Source organism: Lagopus muta, chromosome 10, assembly GCF_023343835.1.
Source record: "Lagopus muta isolate bLagMut1 chromosome 10, bLagMut1 primary, whole genome shotgun sequence".
NCBI lineage: Eukaryota > Metazoa > Chordata > Aves > Galliformes > Phasianidae > Lagopus > Lagopus muta.
Window position 1 is genome coordinate 14154515 of NC_064442.1, and position 23676 is coordinate 14178190.

Below are 23676 nucleotides of genomic sequence, written 5' to 3' on the forward strand. Positions count from 1 at the left end.
ACAGAACGAGATATTTCCACTCGTACACAGGTCAAACCCAACCGAAACAAAGCCATCCTGGAACTCAAAGGTACTGCAGTTATTTTGCATTTAGCTTTGAGCCTCAGAGCCATCTAATTGTAGCCCCATTTCTAAGTAACCAGTCAGAAGCAAAAGCTAGAGATGAATGCAATGAAGATCAGCAAGCACAGTGCCCTCAGGCAAATAAATTAACCTCCCGCAAGTGCGCAATGGAAAAAAAACATTATTGACATATATTGGTAATCAACCGTTCTCAGAAAAGCAGCACATCCATAAATGAAGGGAAATTAACTTCAATTTAGTGATCCACCCTTTTGTTTTACCTTATTTAAAGGCAAACTAAGTACAGATACTGTACGTTAAAATGTATCCACACAGAAAGAACAACTGTTCTTTATTCTATCTTAAGGGCTCAGACTCCTACACGCTTCTATAGGGAGCCCTTTCCAAGCAATTACTCCTCTTGGAAATTACAACTACATTAAATATAAAGAGAGCCATCTGCAGGTCCCACGTAGCCCACGCCAATTAGCAGCACATCAATCAGTGTCCATATTCCAAGTCCACCAAAGCTGAAGAGTTTTCCCAGACCTTCCCTCCACTGGCCCAGATAGAAACGATCTGCTCCAAATCCACCCAGGGTGATGCTGTGCGAATAAAAACAATTCATTACTTCTGTGTTATGTTATAGTTACATTTACAGCACCCGGAGACTCGACAGTTTTTCCATTCATGGCAAGCAATGAAAACAAAACTTCTCTACTTTTCTAACTTTGTAGAAGCTTGAAAATAGGCTATAAAAACAGCACACTCATCCCTACACAAGAGCCAACTTCTTCAGCTGGTGGCAGGAATGACTCCTGCTGTGAAGGCAAATGTGTTACATTATGTCCTTAATCACAGTCTTATGTATTTGTCTTGGAGAATATGGATTCTTGCTACATAATTCATCATTTTTGAACCTCTAAAACTTACTGGAAAATGTCCAAAAAACCCCCCAAAAAACACCAAAAGAACTGCCTGTACTTTCAAATCACTGTTGCAGTTCTCTAATGGCTTAATGTGTCAAAAGCTACCTAAATAGTTTATTTCAAAACTGCTACACAGCTTTCTACCTTAATAATTTTAAAATTAAAGAATCTTTCCTTTTAAAGCATTTCCAGCTATAACACTTGGAAAAGAAGCCTTAAAAAGTGTAAACCATGTACACAATGATCAGTGATACTCATCAAATTCAGAAATAGCTACATTCAAGAGATTATTTGGATGATTTTCAGCCTTAATTGCTTTAAGCATATTACAAAGGGGGAGAAAACAATGTGAAGTCCACAGAATTATCTCAGCATTCTCATCTGTTACTTCAGTACCTCATTACATTATTTCAGTAGCTCATCTGTTACCATACAGAAAGCATGTCCCCTCTACTCAGAGAATCACTCGAGGCTTCAGAATCATTGGTATTTACTCTAAAGAAAGCACATCCAATGCAGAAGTAGGGTAAAGGTTTTCTTTCAAGCTCTACTGAAGACAGCTAATACAAAATCTTCAGTCATCATATGCCTCCAAGTTCTAAATTCTAAACCATTATAAACTACCCACTGCACTGGACAATGTGGAACAAAGATTTTATACATGATACGTTCACACTAATTCATGTCAGCTTAAGTTCCACTAATAGCTCTTGTGTACCTTAGTGCCAGGGCAGTAGACCACTTATAACCTCCAGTCCAGTTGCAATACAGCATCTTTGGAAAGACTCTGTTACCTGAATGTTAGAAAAGGTTTGAACCTTAATGCAACTGACAAAAAAAAAAAAAAAATCACATAATAAGTAAGAAAATGACATATGAAGCCACACTCACTGTATTCCTCTAACAAGGCACTAAAAGGGTTGGCAGTGATTGAAACAAGAATTTTTGAGAAAATCTTACATTTTACAGTCCTCCGTAGACCATCAAATTTTGTCTCACATCAGAAAACATGAATGGTAAATGAACAAATAAACAGGGAAAAATTAAACTAGTGGGGTGACACCAGTGTGACTTTTTCCATTATCCTGAGACGTTTGAAATTGATTCTATTAATGTTGTGCAAAGTCATAAAAGTTAACAAAAAGAAAGACCAATTTTCCCTCGCATGAAAGGCATACAACAGTCCTGAAAAACAATGTTTGCAGTTAGCTATTACTTTTATAAACAAAAATTAAAACGCAACTGTAAAAAAAAATCCAATAGATTGATCAAGGTGCAGATTGTTACTGTAATCAACATAAACAATCACTGTGCTGACTCAACATTAAAAAGCCATTTAGAAAAATCCTTCACCAAATCCCTGGTACGGCACATTACCCAGACAGTGGATGTGGTCCCGCACTGTACAAGTGGCATTGTATCGCTGCCGGGGACAGGAAACCGTCATGCAGTTTGTAGAATTGGTGCACACGTAGTCAGTTGTTGGAAGCTGCCAGCAAAACTGGCACGTCATGTTAATTGTAAAGTTCTCCTGCTCGTGGTTATTCTGATCCTACAGAAGGACAGCATTACCACTTCATTAGCAATCAAGAAACGGTCAGCTTTCAGTATCAAACTGCATCTCATAGATAGAAATGTTGGGCAAAATGTCAGTTGCTCTTTGTTACCTCCATATCCAGTAGAAAAATCAACATGATAAAAGTGACAAAGGTATTAAAACACAGTTTTAGTACTACTGCTTCCTCTACTCCAAATGAGGCTGCTGCCAAATTGACTGTTCTTACTCATTCGGTTTCAACCTCTGACAGTCATTAGCCTCCCCATTCTCGAACTGGTTCAGTTCTCGTTGGTCAGCATGCCAATTAAACACAATCGATCAGTGGCTGCATAACAAGATCCAAAGCAAGAAAGGCAAGCAGAGAAGAGTAGGTCTGACTCTCTACCAACTGCCTGCAGCTCAATCACAAAAAACTGATAACCTGCCTATGATAACCTAACAAACTGCATATGTAAGAAGTTTTTAAAAATATACAGATATTTTATGACAAGATGTCACAGTTTAATTACATTACTCAAAATTAGTTTTAAAAATAATAGGTTACTTACAACACAATGAACATGCGGTTTGACTCTGCAATCAAAAGTGGCTGGCTTTCCATATATGCAGGAATAATTTGTGTTACATATCATGCAGTCTGGTGGCAACCTACTGCAAAGTCCATTGCTTGGACACTTAGTCACATAAGCTGGAATTTCTGTACTTTCTGAAAGATGAAATATGTAAATGAAGTTATAAAAAAATTCTAATTTAAAAAAGCAATCTAGTTTGAAGCATGCATATTCAAATACATACGTGTGTGTTGATACTATATAAAGGACTTTCCTTAATTTGCAACGTGCGGAATCTATACTATATGACATAGCAGAGCAACTGGCAAGGATCTTGAGAAGTTCTGCACTGGACAGCACAGCCCAGCACAACAACACTCAGCATGGACCTGCTCACAGACATGTGTTGTTCACATGTGTTCAGAATCACCTCTTAATTTACTCCCTGTCTGAAACACTTACCTCTGCGTACCCTCAGGGATGTGCAAAAGCGGTGTTTAATTGCACTGGGAGCAGTAACAACTTCTTGCAGAACTCTGAAGTCTCTCCAGAATTTCCACCATCCATCATAGGCATAAAACACATGAACTACTATTTAAGATTTTATATGAACAAGTTTTCTAACTGCATAACGCAAATCATTTCTTATGGTTATTGAAGAGTAATTCTTGATATGATGCTCTACAACTTCTCTAAAAGAACACAGAAGTTTCTAAGACAGAACTGAAGAGCTTTACTGGTAACCTCAATACTCGGAGGAGAAAACCCACAGGGCTAAAACACAGGGAACAGCAACACACTGTACCTGCTGCCCTGAAGTAGGGAGCGTCTGTGCTTGTTGAAGTCAGGCTTTTTGCAAATGTGGACTGTGGCTGTGAATGCTTCGTGGCCATCAAAGATCCTGCTGTGAGAGGGGAAAAAAAAAAAAGGAGAAAGTGGTATTTTTAGAATAAAGTGCACCAGGAACGGTTTGATTTCAGCACATTGGTTGAAAGAAAAAAAAAAAAAAACAACACGGAAAGTGCAATAATAATAAAAATGTAAGTCAGGTTTCCCATTGTATAAATAATAAGATGTAAACATTAAATATCAAAGACGAGCAGAAGTGATTTACACCTTTCAGACAACCCGTGCTGATGTTCCAGCTCAGCCTTGTTTTCTCACTGCTCATTTCCCGCCGCGTTCGCACCGCGCACTGCAGCTGCTCCTCACGCGGAGCTGCGGCACGGGGCCGCGCCCGGGCAACGGTGCCGCCCGGTGAGCGTCAGGAGGCACCGCTCCGCCGCCCACCTCCAGGCCGCGCGTCTGAGGTCAGCCCCGCCAGCAGCCCCGGCCCCGCCCGACCACCCCGAGAGCGGCAGCCGCCGCGCTGAGGCTCCGCCAGGCCCGCCCTGCCCGTCCCCACCGCCCTCCCCAGCCCGGCCGGGGCATCGCGCTCACCGCGGCCGGAGAGGAGGTAGAGCTGCGACACGAAGAGCGCGACGCCGCAGAGCCGCCGCAGCGCGCTTTGCCCCGCCGGCGCCGCCATTTTGTCTGCCGCCGCCTCACGGCCGGCGCCTGCCCGGAGAGGGGCGGAGCGCGCCCGCCCGCAGGCGGTGCTCGGGGCCGAACCCGGCAGAGCGGTTGTGCTTCCCTCCCGCCTTTCCTCAGCGCCGCTGTCCTTCACGTGCTTCTCCCCGCATAGAGTTAGAGCATGTCCTGCAGGTCCTCTAAAAACTGCCACGGCTACAGCACGGATACACGTGTTAAAGCCCGGTACTGGAAAGGGCGGGAAGCTCATCTTAAACTACTGCCCCTCAGTGCTGGAGCCCGAACACATCACGGGTCATGGAAGGTGAATGTAGCCCACACAAAACAAAACTTTCACAGATAAGAATATATGCTTAAAAATAGAGAAAAGTTACCCCAATCATCTGACATTAATTCTGTAAAGCTTTCCCCATCCTCCTTCCTACAGTTCGCTTTTCTTTTTTCTGTGGGTGGCAATCAGTTAAAGCTGGGTCACAAGCCAACTAGCACGGCACAAAGCCCGCGGCCATGGAACACAGGCTGCAGGCAGGGGGAAGCACTGGCGTGCTTGTAATAACATCTGTGTCAAAGAGCACTTCCAACTCGTGGCTGTATGTTTACAAAGGTTGACAGAGCACATAACAGTGAAAAAATACTCGTGGTTAAAAATCACATATCAAAAACATTGATTAAATGCCCTGCAGAGTTAACTTTAAAAATCATTTATAAGCATAAACAATCAGATCAGGTAAGTAGAACCAATTTGTATTCCAACACACTTGAAACAAAAAAATGAAGATTACATCACCCAGTTTCAGCACACCGTATCCCAAGCAACCACAGCAATAAATCACATGCCCAATTCTTTGAAAGGCAAATTGAGTGGGATTTTTTTTAATTGTTTTCAAAGAACCAAGTCAACAACAAACAGGCAGAAATAAAATACTTCCCACACACGGATATGGTGGTTAATTCAACTTCATTCTTGGTAATCACCTTTACAGCAAGCAGTTACCGAAGGCATGGGCTCATTCAGTACCTTGTTACATTGTCATTTCCAACAGATACCATTTATTTATCACTTGTGAGCAAAAATTCATGAAGGAACAGGCTACTTCCTTACTCCAATATCTGACACATATTTGACAATTCAGAGTTGGAAAAAAGCAAAACCCAAGAGCCAAGGCCATGTCAGTTCAGCAGCTGCTGTGTGACTGAGGTAGTTCAGCAGCTGCAGTCAGCACATTTCCCAGCCTTCTGCTCCTTCAGCTAGTACAGCACTACCTATTTACACTGTAAAACTGACATATTTCAGCAGAAGTGTAGGATGCCTGACAAAAAGGGTTCTGCAACCAGCACTGAGCAGAGTCCCACAGGACAGTTAAAGGAGTCACCCACTGCAGTTGTTTTCTCATGCTATTCTCGTAGAATCAACACTGCTACCTTTGCTCGGCTTGTGTGTCCATGCTTCAAATTCTTTCAGATGAGCATTACTGCTATGGAGAAGGAAAGCAACACCATTTCACATGGGCAGTTCATATCTGTAGTTTTTGTCCTTAGTAGCAACATCAGAATTCTTCTTCTGCATTTGGAAGACGCAAACTCTTAAATTTCTTGAGTTTCTCAATTGCAGAAGATACCGAAATTTCTCCATGAACTTTGTTGTCTCTTGTTCTCACATTGACAGCATGATTTGCTTTCTCCTTTTCACCAACCACTGCAAGATATATCACAAACAATATTAAACTACCTACATTATTGAGTCTAGACAAACCATGCCCAACATCAGAACTTAAATGATATGCAGAAAGACCCTACAGTTACCTAAGATAAAGTTATATTGAGCCAGTTGTGCATTTCTGATTTTCTTGTTGAGTGTGCAGCTCTGATCCAAATCCACATCTGACATAAATCCTGCTTCAAAAAACTCAGTGCAAACCTAAAGAAAGACGTTTACTATTACAGCATATACTTTACGAGATTCCATCCAATAAATAATTTATAAATATAAATAATTTAGCTCTTATGAACATCTGTATTAATGAAATCAACACAATTATTCAAAGAAAACTGCACACACTCTTAAAAGCTTGACAGGACCTTAGTGCTTAGCAATTCCTTGTTAGAAGAAATACAAGTTAACATCCGTATCAAACATTTGCTGATCCTCTCAGACAGCTACACTGCTGAATGCCAAAATGCCTCAGCCACAGAAAGAAGAAAAGGAAGAGAACCATTTATGCTTGCACTAAAAGGGGGTGGGAGTTGGTAAGAAGAACTTTGCCTATATCCTAGAAAGCGGGAGAAACCAAGTCTACCCCTACACTTTAAGGGGATAATTCTACAGTGAAACATTTATTAGTATGTAAGGTAAGTAGCTCAGAACATTTTTCCTGTAATTATTACTGAAGTTTGTACATGGTAACAAAACCCCAAATGTTTTGTTATATTTCCCTTTCTCAGGCTTACACAATTTTAGAGGGCATGGAAAAAAATGACTTGACCCAAAAGCATCTGCTGTATTATTAAAGCATTTACTGCTCGCTCAAGGATGAGTATTTCAGGAGCTACTAAAATTGCCTGCTGCATAAAGCTGTACTCTCACCTGCCGTGCATACTCTTCAGAAGTAGGTCCCACAGGCACAACCATGACCTGCCGTGGAGACAGCCAGAATGGCCTGGCAAACCCAATAAGAAGAAAAGATAAATGAGCATTCTACGTTTTCATTCATATCCACAGAATTGTAAGCTAAGAATGTTGCATGTTACCTTTACACTTTTCAGTTCACATAAAATATCAATCAGACTGAGTCCAATAAAATGGTATGCACAGAACTTTGACCTTCTGTTTGCTTCCTACCAATTTCACAGATTTAAATAGAATTTCAATTCGTCACATAATTTCTGCTTTCATTTGTTATATAACTTGATAGTACTAGGTGAGTAGTCTCTGCATTTAAAGGTGAGAATTCACTCTTCCTTAATCCTTCAATCTATTAAAGAAGAAATATCTTCAGAGCTAACTAGAGATGAAATAGAACAACTTACAAATTAAAAAAAAAAAATAATCACATATCTGGGCTAATTTATGCCTGTGTAAGCATCTACTTTATGTATATTAAGCATCTTCCAATAAAAAGGAAGAAGTAAAGTGCAGCACACACACATTCAGTTGCAATTCGTATCTCACAGAATTTTTAACCATGAGCTATTAGTAGAACACACAACTGGAACTGCAAAACTAGATTTCATTTCATCTCACCTGCTGTTGAGAAAACCCTAGAGAAATCATTTTGTAAGGTGATGTATGAGACATCAGGGAGGACCTATACTTCCTAACCATGTTGTTAAACATTTCTCAGAATTGTATTTGTGTCACATACCATTTTCCTCCATAATTTTCTGCTAGAATAGCTATCATTCTCTCCACAGATCCCAGAACAGCTCTGTGAATAATCACTGGCCTCTTTTTATCATCTCCATCTTTGCTGAAAAAGAAAATAATTTCAAAACCACACTTCTCCTAGATCACATACATGCAATCCTACTAATTCTTTTGATTTTACTTATCACAGTAAAAAACCAGTAATTTATACTAAGCAAAAATTGCCACTTGCTACTAAAAATCTACTTCAGAATGAATCATGCTTTTGAAGGAATGCAGAGTAATCAGAATGACTGTGACATAGACACAAGTTCTTAAGCTTTAAAAAGCACACTCTACAATTTGACTCCAAAACTGACAGCTCCTTGTCTCTGTATTTTAATATTTTATGTCATTCCTCCCTTTTCCACTACGACTTGAACTCGTCGTCTTGCACAGGATTTTATCTGCCCTCATTATTCATTTCTTTCTTTAAGATACACACCTCTGGTTATGGAAAAAAAAAAAAAGGCCAGCTGCTGTTTCTAATCTTATTTTCTACTGAAGAGCTATGATGTCTACCGAAGAATATGCAGCAGAACCAAAAATAACCAACACCTCCCTCAAACTTTTTGTATTATATAAAAATAAACATCGTAATAAAAACAACCCAGAAGACATGGTTCTAAAATTAACACACTCAGATGATAAAATCTCTTTTCTTAGCTGGAAGTCTAAGTGACATTTTCCTTAAAAAACTACTTGCATTCGCTTTATGTTCTTCAAGGTCACCTAATTCTATCCAACAAAAAGAGCAAAGCATTTCCTACTGCAAACATACCATCTCCTCAACGGACGTTTGAATACGAATGCAATGTCCTCAATGACAACACGATGACTAGACTAAAATTAAGAACTGAGCCATATAATCAGTTGCTTACCAGTTTTCTCAAGACAAATAGACAGGTCACCAAGTTCTCCCACAAACAATGGCATTTACAATTGAAGTGAGCTATCGTCATACTGAGAAAAACCTTCAAGTTCTGGACTGAGTCCTCCACTCTCCAGAGATGTTTTCCTTCATAACCCATTGCAGGCTACTTAGATGCAAACTAATAATTTGCTAAGTGAGCAACAGAGCATTAATATAGCTCAGTTTATGAAAATTGCAGATAAGTATTCTATTTGTTCTAGTTAGAAGAGGAAGATAAGTATTTTAATCACTCACCCAACGTAAGTAAGATTAAATCGAATGGGTAGCTGGAAATCAAGTTGGATAGTAGCACACTGATGGTATCTGCCAAGAGCATCTTTGATCTTAATATCAATCTGTGAATCATAGAATGGCCTCGGTTGAAAAGGACCACAATGATCATCGGTTTCAACCCCCTGCTGTGTGCAGGGTCACCACCCACCAGCCCAGGCTGCCCAGAGCCACATCCAGCCTGGCCTTGAATGCCTCCAGGGATGGGGCATCCACAGCCTCCTTGGGCAACCTGTTCCAGTGCCTCACCACCCTCTGGGTGAAAAACTTCCTCCTTATATCTAACCTAAACCTCCCCTGTCTCAGTTTAAAACCATTTCCCCTTGTCCTATCACTATCCACCCTGTTCCCCCTCCTGTTTATAAGCTCCCTTCTAGTACTGGAAGGCCACAATGAGGTCTCCCAGGAGCCTTCTCTTCTCCTAAGAAAGATTACATAGTACATTGTAACTGTATCAGGTTATATCTTGTCTACCTTGTTGTCCATCCTGAAGTTGTATTAAAATATCAATTCACTAACCTTAGGACCATAAAATGCTCCATCTCCTGGATTCAATGTCCACTGTACTCCAAAATTATCCAAGCTGCTTTGAAGTTGCTAATCATGAAACAGGAAGAGTAATTACAACAACAAAACCCCACAACCTTTACAGGTGTACGAGAGCTTTTCATCTGTGTAAAAGTGTAAGCATTTTTCTCTGAAATACTAAGCAACTCAACATGCTGATGACTATCATTCAAACATTTGGTCACTTATGATATTCTTTAAAATAAGAGTTCCCTATAAGAATCTTTTTATTAATCTGAGGGGGAAAAAAAAAATCAGTTCAAGATAAGGGACTCCGTAAAAAATCTAAAATTCCTCATTTTATTTAGAAACCCCACATATTATCCAATTTTTCAACATGCATTTCTATTCAAGATAATATTTAGCATCTGACCTGCACAATTTCACAAATGTCACTGTTCAACATGAAACAATTTAACTAAATATCTACTTCTATAAAACTTTGCAGATAACATTTATATATATATGTGTGTATCTTTTAAATTATTATTTATTTTAAATGTCAATTACCTTTTCTGCATGATCCCAAATCTCTAATTCTCCTAGATAGTTTTCTGGTCTTGTTGAAAGATGCAATTGGAAGGTAAAGCCAAAGATGGAATAAACTGACTTCAAGAAATCAAGACAGCCCTTAATTTCTTCTTCAATCTTAAATGTAAACAAAAGAAATTATTTGAAAAATAAAACACAGTATTTTTATGATTTATTCACATCAGAATCTAATTGAATTTGCTGAACTCACTACCAGAGCTAAAAGGCCACTACATAACAACCATCATGTATGAAAATGGGAGGGAGAAATGAAGGAGGAAAAATATTTTGCCTTTTGTAATTTACTTGCCTGATATATCAATCTTACTCAAGGGAAAACTCCTACACAAAGATCCCATTCTGCAATTCATATCAATAACATTTTAAGTTATTTTAAGGGATTTTAAGTTTTATTCTTTTTATGTAAGTATTTTACTCCAAAGGAAAAAGAAAATTACAGCACTGCTATTCGAGACTTCTAACAAAATAACTTCAAGAGGCTACTGATGAGCATTACTGCAGAAGATTAAGAAATATGAAGTATCAGGTGATTAAGTAGAAAATGCCTACATCTAAAAAAAAGCACTGAAAACAGCATTATGCTAGAAAACACAATAGGAAAACTTGGAGTGAAAATACTTGTATGAGTTTTACTTTTTTTTTTTTTTTTTTTAAGTGTCAGTTTGAGTTGGTGAGATTTTTTTTTTACCTGTTCTATTGTACAGAAGATGTGAGCATCATCTTGTTGGAAGCGCCTCACACGAGTCAAGCCACTTAAAGTGCCAGAGAGTTCATTTCGGTGAAGCACTCCAAAATCTGCAAGTCTCAGAGGCATTTCCCTCCAGGACCGTGGACGATGAGCAAACATCAAACTAGAAGGAACACGAACCTTGCTTTTATCATTCTTGCAGAAGATTTAAGTCAGTACATAAACTAGCAGTTAATATAGACGGTAATTTCACTGCTAAGCATTTATTCATTCAGACTGCCCATGTTCTAAAAGGCAGGTAAATGGAGAGCACAAGGCACTCAAAAAGCCTTGCTAGAGCCCACCTAGAAAAAAGCAACACTGAGAATAAGAATCAGAGTTTTTGATACGCTGCATCTGAAGCCTCAATCTAATCGACATTACTCCTATTTGCTACTGGTACAGGCTAATATCGATACACACAAATCTAGCTACTTAGTCTAGACTTATTGAAAGACCCTCCTACAAGAGTTTTATTTGGTCCGCTTTGGGATGCTGCCAGGGAGCTCTCTAAAATCCTAGCTGCTCAGCAGTCTACTGCACACACAAATGATGGGTATTGACACCACGTTTCTTTCTCCTCAGCCTCACAAGGGATAAAAACAGTGAAGAAAGAAGGCTTTCAGTTGAAAATACAAACCAGTGTCCTGGACAGTTCATTGGTTTAAGTGCGAAAGTTTCTTTCTCTACTTCAAAAGAGAACATATTTTCACTGTAGTGCTGCCAGTGCCCAGAAGTTTCCCAGAGTTTACTGTTGAAGATGTTTGGAGATACAACTTCAGTAAAATTACGCCTGTGATACTCCTCCTGTAAAACAAATCAAACGTTTACAAGATGATATAGAAAGCTGTAAGCAATATTCTGATTTTCTTACTTTTAAAAAAACTGTTTTCTTACTACGGCACTTTACTGGGGAAGTAAACTATGCATGAAGGCTTTACATAACTGTAAAACATGTCAGTTAAGAACACTTTCATCTGTCCTATTTTGGAAAAAGGTTAAATGTGTATGATCTTGGTGAAAATGGCATGTGCTTACATACATAGACCCATCTCTCCCTGAGAACAGCTCAGTGCTACAAACAGCACATCCCTCGAGATCAACAGAAAGCATTAAGCATGTCAATACTCACTCGTATGAAATCTGTGAGTGTATTATAAAGAAAGGCACCTCGGGGGAGGAAAAAGCAGCTTCCAGGACTCAAATCATGAAAGAAGAAGAGTTCTTGCTCCTATGTAAATATAAAACAGAATTCTGTAACATCATTTCAGATCTCTCTCTTGTAGTTACCTGCAGAAAATGAGTATTTCACACGCTGAGACTTAACAAAAATGGAAGAATACAGTAACAAGATGATCTAACACAGTAACAAGATGATTTCTAAAAGTTAACAATTTCTCAACAACAGATGTTAATTTCTCTCCAGTTCTTACTCTTAGAAGTCTGTGTATGACTGGTAGCCCACTTAACTCAGTGGCTAAATAGATATTTCCTCAAAAACTTGATGCCTGAAGTAATCTTACCATTAGCAACCAATGCAATTACACATATACCCATCACATCTGATGGCTGACAGCTGAAGTTTATCAGCTGGTCATTCTTCAACAGAATTATCTCAAATACAAACTTAGAAGTGTGGCTCTGGTACATCTTAAGAGTACCAGTAGCCTCTTACATTTATTAGATACTAGATACATAGATAATTTTTTTTTATAGTAGATAATTTAGTTTTGAAAATGAAAATAAATAATCATCAAGTACTGTACAAACATTCAAGTCTTAGCGGGTTAATTGAAACAAACACAAACACTTCAGCAAAGATCATCTGCCACTCCTATCCTTTGTCAGTTTTCTGTAAGTTTCTCGTTGACTCTTCTTCTGAGTCACCCCAGTTGTTCATTACTGCTTACGAAGGCAGCCCATATTTGTGTTTTGGCACCTACCAACAAGTAACCAGATGTTCACATCAACATCCTGCTGGCTACTGATGCTAATCTTCGTTTAACACTTCAGTGTTTCAAATGAATGCCCCTCTGTTTTCAACTGTATATCACCCATTGTGTCTTAAAACAACCACAAGGCAATTTATCTTCTTTCAAATACTCTCCTTCTAACTACACTTTTTACTTTTTTTTTTTTTTTTTTTTTTTTTTTTTTTTTTTTTACAAAGGGACATCAGAGGTAACTGCAAATACATGGCTCCTTTGTAGAGCCACATGGCCAATGCTCAGTCACAATCCTTGCCTGTGTCATACCAATGTCTTCACAGTTAAACTCAATTTAACACTAAATCTTCTCATTTTAACCTAGTAGAGGTATGTATTACTTCCTCACTTGCACCTATAAAAAGTATTACCAAAATATCATTCATAAAATTTTCAATAATTTCTCCCTTCTACGAAAAATGCAGCGTTTTATGTAGGATCTCAAAATATCCTACATCAAAAATGTTGATAAATACCTCCCCAAGCCCAGGGACTACCTCCCAATTTATTCCCAATGTTAGTTCAGCATTTGTAAGCAACTGATGAGCCAAATTTGTTTAAACGAAATTTTGAAATGTAAAGTAGACTGTAAGATAAATGCATAGAACAGGTTCCCATTCAAATTACCCTAAAAAGAAGAAAGGGAAAAACAAACAAACAAACAAAAAAAAACAACGAAGAGAATGAATCCTATTGCAGTAGCACAAAAGAGAAGCAGACCATAGAAGAGCACACCTTTCCAATTTTCCTATGATCTCGGTTTCTAGCTTCTTCCTGGAATTTTTCCCATTCCTTCATCATTTTGTTATCAGGGAAGGATATTCCATAGATTCGCTGCAGAGTTTCCATGTCAGCTTTTCCTTCCCAGTACGTAGAGGAATTCTGATGGACAAAACCCATAGCTGAGGATAAGTACTGTTATACTCTCAGCAAGAGGAAGAATAGATGTTAATGCATTTGAATGTTACGGCTTTTAACTTGGTAAAAGAATTACATGCAGTCATCCAGCATTTATTTATATTACAGATACTCGCACGGCCTTTTAGTCAGTATGCTTAGTGCAGTAGGTATAAACAAGAGTCACTAGTCAAGTCATATTTATTTTACTTAGGTCCTGTATTCTAACTCAAACCACGTGTTATCTCTTGTTAAAGTTCAAAACAACACAAAAGATAAACATGGAAGTCAAAAAGAAAATGACTCTCTCAGTTAAATCCTAGCTTTCTGACAAGCCAAACACTTAATCCATAGACTTCAGTCAGGAAGTCAGCATAAGCAAATATAACAAATGTCCCAGTGAGGACAGCCTGACAACAACATCAGAATCAGCATCTGCAACTAACTTAAACTGCATCGTTCTTGTCAGCTATTCCATTTTTAAAAAGCCAATAACTAAAAATCATAAAACCAGGACATTTACAGACCTGCCACTGCCCACTTTACCTCCTACACCTGAAGGACTCCTCCTTACAAGGTCAAAACACTACTTTCTGATCCAATTTACATCTTGGAAGTTATTTTTACCAGAGAATGGAGGGAACGTGCATAATGCATGGACAGAACGGCACAAAGATGTGACAGCCACTACAAAGCCCGACCACAACAGCTGCACTGCACAGTGCAATGCTCTGAAGATACCAGCACAACAATACAGCAGCACTGTCACATTAGGTCAGCCACATTAACTTCTCCACTGTGCATGGGATAGCTAGTTCCACACCACTACTGTGAGTGTGTTTGCTCTGCTCCTCATTATACTCATAGAGTTCAACTGCACTAACACCACAATTAAAAAAAAAGATGCTATCAGTTTCCACTGATGATTGCTGTGATGGTCAACAATAAGTAGGCCTTGGAAATGGACGAAGGAGGAAAGTCAGTAGTTCTGTTTGGTAAGAAAGAGGAAATAAATGAGGGACTATTTTTAGAGTAAGCAAAAAAAACAATCCAGGGGACCTTGTCACTTCAGGAAAAATAGATAAAGAAATCAACTGACCAGCTTATGGCAGCTAGGATTTAACATGTGCTTTATTTAAACTTACCTTAAATATTTTAAGGGCCTTGATTTTCCCAGTGTGTCTCACATGTGGGCCCCTGCAGAGATCGATCAGTGGACCACATCTAAACACCAAAAGAATGAAAGTGTTTATTTCAAAATAGTCCAGCATTTTAAAATACAGTCACTAATGACATACAGGGTATTGCTTTACATGCTCAAATAATTAATAAGTACCTATATATGGAATACTCAGCAAATCTGTGCATCCTAAACCTAACTGCGTCTGGTACTTGAAGCAGGATATTCACTTGGTCAACACTCATCACATTTGATGCGTTACCAGAACCACAGTATTATACACAGCAATTCACATATTTCCATATGTAAATTCATTTTAAATTGCTCAGGGAATCTCAAACTACATACATCAAACAGAAAAAATGTTTTTCTCATTTTCTTACTAATAAGATTTACTCCTTGCAACTGCATGAACAGGATCCTCGACACTCAACACACACTTAGCAGTTAGTTTTATTCATTATCCAGTCATTCAGTTGCACTGGGGGTAATTTACTTTAATCTTTTTATTAAGAGGCAAAGACTGAAAAGACCTGCCATTTGTCCACCAATGGAGATCTGACCTGTCCTCACAGACAAAGGAAATATCTGATTTTACATAAATTAATATTACTGATTGAAAGTCTCATTCCTGATTATGCAAGTATTCAGAAATAAAAACAGAAAAAAATATTATCCTCTCAAATAAAATGAAACATTTAACAGTATAAATGTTTTGTAACACCTCTTAATTTGTTTACCTGTAAACTGTGGTAGTTGGTGTGTTCACCTTCTCATTAAGGATACGGCACTTGAATTTGTTATACTGCATGAGGAAACACGAGAACACAGGAACACCATTACAACAGCTACTAACACTCTATCCAAAATTATGTATTAATAATACACACGCATCAGTAAGACTATCACAACTAGCAAGTCAGGTATACAATGTAAACATTCAACAGCCTTCCAGAAGCATTATAAAACAAAAGGGGAAAGAGAGAAATTATCCTCACTATCCAGACAAAGCGTTAAACATGGCGATTACCACCTGAAAGCCTCAAAGGACTTCAGAAAGACAACTACAACACAGTACAGTGAGACTGTTAACATTCACCATACAAAATGGAGGTCTAGGGAATAGTCTTTTTTTTTATTCATCTCTGCAAGTTAACCAGAATGACCACATCTTTTAAGCACCAATAATCTCACTGAACTTGAGGCGTTTTTATGCAACAAGAAATTGTTTGTTTTTTTTTTTTTTATTTCTTGAAAAAACACCTGTAAGGGATATGGAGAAGGGAGACAGAACGCTACAGTTCTTTTCTTATTATTATTATAACATAGCTAGGTACAATTCTGACATTGCAGGCAGTGCTTTGAAATGTAACTCTTATGAAAACACCATCATACCAGAATCACAGGTACTCCACAGATTTACCTTAAACATGTCTAACAGGATCTCCTTCTTGACTTCCAGCCTTTCAAAAGGCTGCTTTTCTTTTATGATGTTTTTACAGCGGTTCTCTAGCGCTGGGAATTCAGTACTAGATACACCTCTACACAAACAGACAAGGACAAAAGAAACTCAAATCAATTATTCTGATATTCACATTCTTTAAGTAACCACATTACAACAGTCTAATTTGAAGACCACGGGACACGCTGTGATTTGTCACAGTAATGTCTTAGTTCCTTGATATCAGCTGTACTTTCATACACAAAGCTCTGACACACAAACAGTATCACTCCAAACAATCCCATTCAAATCACCCAGGTAACAGCCTTCAGTTCATTCAACTGTCTGGAAGACCATTAGCTTCAAATACACACGGCTAAATCCCGCTGCATTTTACACTTCCATGTGTGATTCTTCAAAGAAATTTCCTTATACATGTGCCAGAAATTTCAGGAAGTTTTACCAAATCACTCCATGTTTGGTGTTTTGTTTTTTTTTTTTTCCAAAAAAGACCATTCAAAAATCCCAAGTCCGAGCAGCTGTCTGAACACTGCTCTTGAATTCAAGTATTTAGACAAACATACATCTATACATCTCCACTAAAAGATGGACACCTTGACAGATTTAGGCAACATTAGAGACACACGACCTTACTTTTAACACACAAAACATTATGGAGTAAAATATTTCAGTGTTGCACTTCAGTAATGAGTGCTAAAGTTCTTACTGAATATTTACCTGTCCTCAATGTACATGTCATAGTAAAATCCATTCTCAATTGGTGGTCCATAGCACAAGCAGCCCCCATAGAATCCTTCCATGGCCTCTCCAAGAATGTGAGCACTTGAATGCCAGTAAACCTGCAGATCAGGTCAGATGAGCAAGTCATGGGATCGTCGTTGTTATACAATTAAAATTAAAAAACAAAAACACAAAACCAAAAATGTATGGTTTAAGATGAGAAACCGATAAATCAGTCATTGCTTTTTAAATTCTGTGAGAATTTCACCAATTTTTTGCTGTCATTTTTAACCATGAGAAATACTTGCATGATGATTATTAATTACTTCTTAACTACTTCTTTGACAATACACTGGCAGCTGTAGCTTTAAAGCCTCATCTTATTTTAGTCTGAAATACAATTATACCTCTGCACAACTCAGTCACTGTAATAAACATTCTGTTCACGTATAAGCAAGTCAATTTCCAGTCAGTTTAAAGTCTACGCAGCTTAACTACATGTAAAGCAATACAGACAATTAAGTTGCTGCTGTTCACACGTGGTATGTTTACAATAAGACTGTAAACCACGTTATGTGTAACACCAGAAGGTGGGAGACAACAACTCCACAGAAAAACACCCATCTATGTTCGAAGTCCCTACTAATTCAGGCCACTTAATGACCCAAAAGGCCCACGAAATGCCTTGAACAAACTTAATCACGTGAATCTGACAAAATGAAGTCTAAGTCCCATGCATAAACACAGGCTAGAATCCCAGTCCCACAGAAAATTCCTGGGCACGTCACTAACTGTATTTATAGTTTAACTGACTAAGATGTGCTTACTTGTTTCTAACAAGCACTGTCAATACACAGCTGTATATATTTCATTTCATTTATGACTCAAATTTGATGCTACACGATTCCTAGAAAATTTTAAGACAACCTCACTGTTGCCTTCAGTGTCTGATTTGCAAACATGTCCTTTGAACACACCGTAAGTCACACAACTTAGGCAAACTACTTCAACTTAGTACACAAACCAAGACACTACACAAAATCTGAATCTCGTACAGAGATAGAATAACCTGTTTATGTGCAAGAGGAAATAAAAGAACAGTAAGAATTACTTCACCTATAAATTAGTTACACAGTATTTAAGCATCTTTGTCAAATAATGAGAAAAATTAATTGAACAGGTTTCTGGATTTTTTTTTTTTTAATACAACATTTAAAAAGCATAAAGCTGCAATCAGTTCAGTGACACAAACTCTTTTCATCAAGTAAAAAACAGATTTATTTACAGCTTGTGCTTCTTCATCATCAAATGTAAGCAGCTCCAAAGTACAATCTCCCTCCAATGGACGATCCAGGTCCCACAGTTCACCATTCACTTTGGCTATGACTGCATTTGAAGCCAACCCTTGACTAAAGAACACAAAGAAAAGACCAAAATATTTAGGTTCAAATTTGCAAAACTGGCAAGGTTTCTATACCTGATGATCCCACTCACATCTTATAGCACCTAAAGACATTTAATCTTAAAGTTTTTAAGTTTGGGGTGTTTTTGTTTTTTTAAAGCACTTTCCTACTTTCAAAGCATAGACTTTTGAGGACTTCAAGGTTCATTCAACTTTCAGTACTAAGGATCTGCTCACAATTTTCTACCACTAGCCAGTAACTCACAAACCTTTACATGTCTCTAAGTTCTTAACAGTCTAATTGTTGTATTTTTTAATTGGAAGCAAGCACGATGACCTCAGCACACAGCCTCAAGCATCACTCATAATTGGTGATACACATCCCTGCTACTGCCTTGGCATTCAGCAGAGGCCTCAACAATGCTTTTCAAGTAAAGCAACTTGAGTCACCATTCACTCACTATGACATACATGTTTTACACAACAATGTGAGAGGCAAATAACAGTAACAGATTTATCACCCCAAAAATACAATCCCTTCAATCTGCAACTTACCTGATTCCTCCAGCTAGTTGATAGGGTGTGGTTTTCCAAGACTCCCCATCAGCTATTTTTCCATCTGTCAGAGTAATTTTGATAGGTTTTGTCTCATTAGCTGCTCTGAAAGCTAGTAAAGCATCATGTTCTTTCTTCAGTGTTTCATAAAGCTTCAGTCTGTCTTCTATGAAACTTGGCTCACACTGTAACTGTAACAAGGAAGTGAAATCATACATGCAAGCCAAAAATTATTTGCAAGAGAAATGGAAGGAAGAGATTTACAGTGCTGATACATTCCTAGAGGTTTCAACTGAGACTAGATTTCAATGTTAGAATTTATACTAACACGTAGTAAAGCACTGGTACATAATAGTGCAGTCCAAATTGCTAACTATTTTGTAGTACCTTTTCAATATTCCAATGCACCCTCATCCATCTGGATCTAAATAGCTTTGTGCATCTGACCTCAGAGAGCAGCCCATACTTCCGCCCCAGTTTGCATTTGGCTGACATCCCAGAGAAGTTTGGATCATGCCAACAAGAGCTCACTTCTGCTCGTCCCTTCAAAGACTCAGATCCAAGTTACTCAAGATAGTTTGAGGGAAGTTTCCTTTCGTTTAGCAGAAAACAAATTATGATCTATCAAACAACAGCCACTGTTGCCAACATTCTATTTCACAGTGCACATTATTTAACCATTCATGAAACACCACTCTCTTTAGGAATCACTGTATCCTGAACTTTATTCCTCCAAAGCCCATGTACTCTTGTCATATAGAAAGTAGAGCACTGTGAATGTGTAAGAATTCCACGTGCAAGTTGAAAGTCTCTGACAATACATCTTGTCAATACGTACACTATAGAAAGCCTTCTTCCCAAACCTGAGATTTCAGAATACAGAGAGGTACTTCAGATCTCAGCATCTCTCCTGAATGGAACATCAAACAAAACTACTCCTCCTTTAGTTACATGGTAATAAACCCACTCACTTCACTCTTGCTCCCACTGATGACTTCCTTTTCCTTCTGGTCCACCACAACAGCAGGCCTTTCTGTGGAGGCTTCCTGAAAATAACGAGAACATAAAGCATAACTCTGCTTTTGAGGCTTTCCCAGGCAGCCACCGAACCAACCGAAACCGGCCAGCCTGGCCTCGGGCTAAAAAGGCAGCCTGTCCGTTCGGAGGCATCCCTTCTACACACACAGCTCACCTAAAGCCAGAACCAGGCCGCAGCACGGCGCTCAGCAAAGACTGCAAGACTGCTGACCAGGCTTCCCGATATCGCTTTCTCAGCGTTATTTCAATTACCACCGTCACCAAGATCCCGACGCGTTCACACGGCCCGGTCAGCGGTAAGAACAGGCTGCGGTGGTTTGATACAACGATTCCGCGATCACGAAGCTCTCGCAGGGCGGGGAGCGGCGCCGCTCCGAGCCCACAGCCGTGACCGGGCCGGCCATACCGCTCCCAGCCCGCCCCGCACGGCGCCCTTCCACCGCCACGCCCGAGCGCCGTTACCTCGCTGCCGGCTCGTGGCTCCGCCGGCGCCGCCCGGGCCAGCTCGGCCTCCAGGCTGCGGCGCAGGTGCAGGAGGCGGTACCGCAGCTTCTCGTTCTCGGCCCTCAGCCGCAGCAGCTCGGGGCTGCAGCCCTCGGCACAGCACGACGCGTCCCGCTCCTTCAGACGGCCGACCTCAGCCGCCAGCCGGCACAGCTCCTGCTCCTGCCGCGACACGCGCCGCGCCGCCGCCTCGACCGCCGCCATGTTCTCCCGGCGGGCAGCCCGCCCGCTGCCTCCGCCCTCTGCCCCGCCCCGCCCCGCCCGCCCACACGGACGTGGGGCCGCCGGTGGCGCGTCTGAGGCCTCCGGGCGGCCCGCCGGGCCCGGTCGGAGCCGTGGTGTGTGCGGGCGGGTGGGGCCCTGCCTCGTTGAGGCCGCTTTAGGAGTTGCAAAACTTTGGCGCCGAGGAATGGCTGAATCATTAAGGTTGGCAAAGACCGCTCACAGCGCCTAGTCCAACCGCCGGCCATCCCCACCGTGCCCCCTGTTCCTTAGGAAAACCACCGATTTTACAACAAATCTGTGTTCCCACCGCGTATTACATGGATTCTTTTACCTCCAGTAGTCTCCCATCACCACCTCTTTCTCTGGTTTCCTCCTTTCATTGCACTTCCTGCCTATTTCTCCATTTTCAGTTTCTCTACCCAAACTTTCAGTATTTGTTTCACCCGGTTTTTACTGGAATTGTGATAACTACCAAACCAGGGTCAGCACTCTACACAGTTTACACAACTGGAAATAGCTGCACAGTGTGTGAAGGACAGCAGTCTCATATTTGTCCACAATTTGGCACACTTCTTATGATACCACCCATTTTTATTTGTGTTTTTAAGGGTTTTTTTTGAGACTAAAAAGACATTATTCCACCAACAAATGCAGAATTTGTTACCCCATTTGGGATAGCATGACAATCATGTTCTCAGCACAATAAAATAAATGCAGATACAGCTTTGAGGTTAGACCTGAGAAATGTACTCATACTACAGCTTCTGTGTCTCATCTTTGGGTTCTGTTTCTCTCAAAGCTGCAGTTTGCACTTGATCTAGCATTTACTGCAGTAACAGAAAAACTTAGCAGAAGCTATAGTGGCTGAGAAGGCTAATTAATCAGATGCTAATGTATCTGGAACTACAGATTTCATCAGAATCTTTCAGCTGCTGAGATATCACAGTATTAATATTAGTTCTAACTACTGAGACCAACAAGTCGGATAAGAAAATAGCATGAGTTTTGATTGAGAAAATGAAGAAAATGGGAGAGCAGCATTTGTACTAAACTTACGGAGGTTCAAAATCAAAGGGAGTTTTATGAATTAAGCATTTAGTGGTAGCCTGAAAGATGTTCCAGGCCTTCCAGATAAATTGACTGCTTTCTCTGCCTACTGTGCACTACCCTTGGTTAGCCATGCTACCTGTGTATGAGGCAGATCGCTGGTACCTTTCATCACCTTTCTTCTCCCCAAGGGTCCCCTGTTATGTGGTGTGCAATACCACGCAAAGCATACATAGTTCTACTGGAATAGGTTCACAAAGATTACAGAAGCAGTGACAATCTCATTGTTATGGTCAAAAAGCCACAACAGTCTATAAGGGGACCATAGCAAACTAACACGTATTTCCACTCTTTACTCCAGCTAAGGTCACCTACGAGGCTTGTTATACCTGCAGCCAACCACAAGGTGACAGGCGATGCCTCCGAACAATTGCATGAAACCTGACTGCCTGGGGACGTGCATAACAAAAGTCCTAAACGATGGAACGGTCAGTGGTCACCTTCAGTGATAACTGATAAACACCTGAAACTTCAGAAGCAGAATCAGCCTGACAGGAAGATGTGATGGCTGCTACTTAAGAAGAGAGGAAACATTATAAAACTCATTTTCGTAAAAGACTGGAAAGTATTTTTGTTTGCTACACAACAGGTAAAGTACCCCTAAGAAATTTTATAGGTAAAGCTGCATAAGTGAGAACACGGACACGTTGTCAGTTGGAAGTAATGGAAATAGAAAAAACAGACTAAGAAATGGGAGGAGGAAGCAGGAAATGCTCATAGCTTTTCTAGATGGGGGATTTATGTTGACAGAAACTATGAAAACAAGAGCAAAAAGCCCATGTATTAAGCAGCATTTGCGTAAGGAAGGTTATGTAAGATGTGATCCTCAATGAATGATTATCAGTGGCAGAACACCTCCACCAGGATCGCAGTAATCTTCACGTTAAACCTGGTTCACAAAACGGATGCTTTAACTGTGATTTTATTTTGCCTGGACACAATTTAGAGGTATAAACATTACAAGGTTGATATTCTTCTCTGTGACATATTGATTTTAACAATAAAAAAGTCATTCTGTAATTTATTTTTTTTCCCTTTCACATGTAGGTTTGCAATATATTCACAGAAATATTCTTTTTAAATGTATAATTCTATCACATCGTAAAGTTAATATTTTATGAAAGAGTAATAAGCAGAGCACTTACAGTTATAATCTCAGAGGAATACAAAATTGAAGTGTACAGAAGACACTGCCATGTAGCAGCTTGTATGGATTATTTCAATTTGATCAGCTGTCTTGAACGAATTACATTTTGCAAAGGGATATCTTTGAAGATCAGTTACAGAATTAAAAAGTAACAGTTAAATAAGCAATTCTCAGTCTCATCATTACGGTTCAGAAGCTGTTAACAGTTGTAAAGGGCTAATTAGTGTAATGTAATCCTCTTAGGAGGCTGCAGGCACTGAGCTAGATTTCTTTATAATTTGTACGTAGGCCTTCTTTATTCCATTAGAATTACAATAATTACAGTCGGCAGTATGTATTTGCATTCTATCCATCCACATTATGTTTACTT

At 39.5% G+C, this 23676-nt stretch overlaps 2 protein-coding genes across 3 annotated transcripts; both read right to left on the minus strand.

The window, feature by feature from the left end:
- Position 1: 1 nt before the first annotated feature.
- On the minus strand, positions 2-4996 carry TM2D3 (TM2 domain containing 3). Of its 2 annotated transcripts, none has more exons than XM_048956044.1 (6): positions 4542-4996; positions 3907-4002; positions 3099-3256; positions 2370-2544; positions 1711-1786; positions 2-668 (listed from the first exon to the last, which is right to left on the minus strand). In XM_048956044.1, the coding sequence occupies exons 1-6, from the start codon at positions 4879-4881 to the stop codon at positions 503-505; spliced, it is 1011 nt and encodes a 336-aa protein (XP_048812001.1). In that variant the 5' UTR covers positions 4882-4996; the 3' UTR covers positions 2-502. The 2 variants fall into 2 exon arrangements, with proteins under 2 accessions (XP_048812001.1, XP_048812000.1); XM_048956043.1 differs by having other exon boundaries at positions 3907-4005.
- A 410-nt stretch (positions 4997-5406) lies between these two features.
- Positions 5407-21050, minus strand: LOC125698119 (threonine--tRNA ligase 1, cytoplasmic-like). Its single transcript, XM_048956038.1, has 19 exons — positions 20786-21050; positions 20257-20331; positions 19286-19476; positions 18614-18737; positions 17326-17447; positions 16570-16687; positions 15887-15951; positions 15112-15190; positions 13805-13951; positions 12217-12315; positions 11725-11891; positions 11046-11208; positions 10316-10453; positions 9758-9835; positions 9203-9303; positions 7994-8098; positions 7216-7288; positions 6435-6549; positions 5407-6327 (listed from the first exon to the last, which is right to left on the minus strand). Exons 1-19 carry the CDS (start codon positions 21029-21031, stop codon positions 6179-6181), a joined length of 2355 nt encoding a protein of 784 aa, XP_048811995.1. The 5' UTR covers positions 21032-21050; the 3' UTR covers positions 5407-6178.
- Positions 21051-23676: the final 2626 nt, after the last annotated feature.

Excerpts from the sequence above, each read along its gene's own strand:
- TM2D3 (XM_048956043.1), bottom strand. The coding sequence starts at position 4,881 with ATGAGCTTCCCGCCCTTTCCAGTACCGGGCTTTAACACGTGTATCCGT. Across the intron at positions 3,257-3,906 it reads TCCCTACTTCAGGGCAGCAG|AAAGTACAGAAATTCCAGCT; the intron begins GTACAGTGTGTT and ends TTCATCTTTCAG. Across the intron at positions 1,787-2,369 it reads GGACCACATCCACTGTCTGG|GTAACAGAGTCTTTCCAAAG; the intron begins GTAATGTGCCGT and ends TCTAACATTCAG.
- LOC125698119 (XM_048956038.1), bottom strand. The coding sequence starts at position 21,031 with ATGGCGGCGGTCGAGGCGGCGGCGCGGCGCGTGTCGCGGCAGGAGCAG. Across the intron at positions 9,836-10,315 it reads TTTGGGATCATGCAGAAAAG|CAACTTCAAAGCAGCTTGGA; the intron begins GTAATTGACATT and ends TTTCATGATTAG. Across the intron at positions 7,289-7,993 it reads GAAAATTATGGAGGAAAATG|GCCATTCTGGCTGTCTCCAC; the intron begins GTATGTGACACA and ends TGGGTTTGCCAG.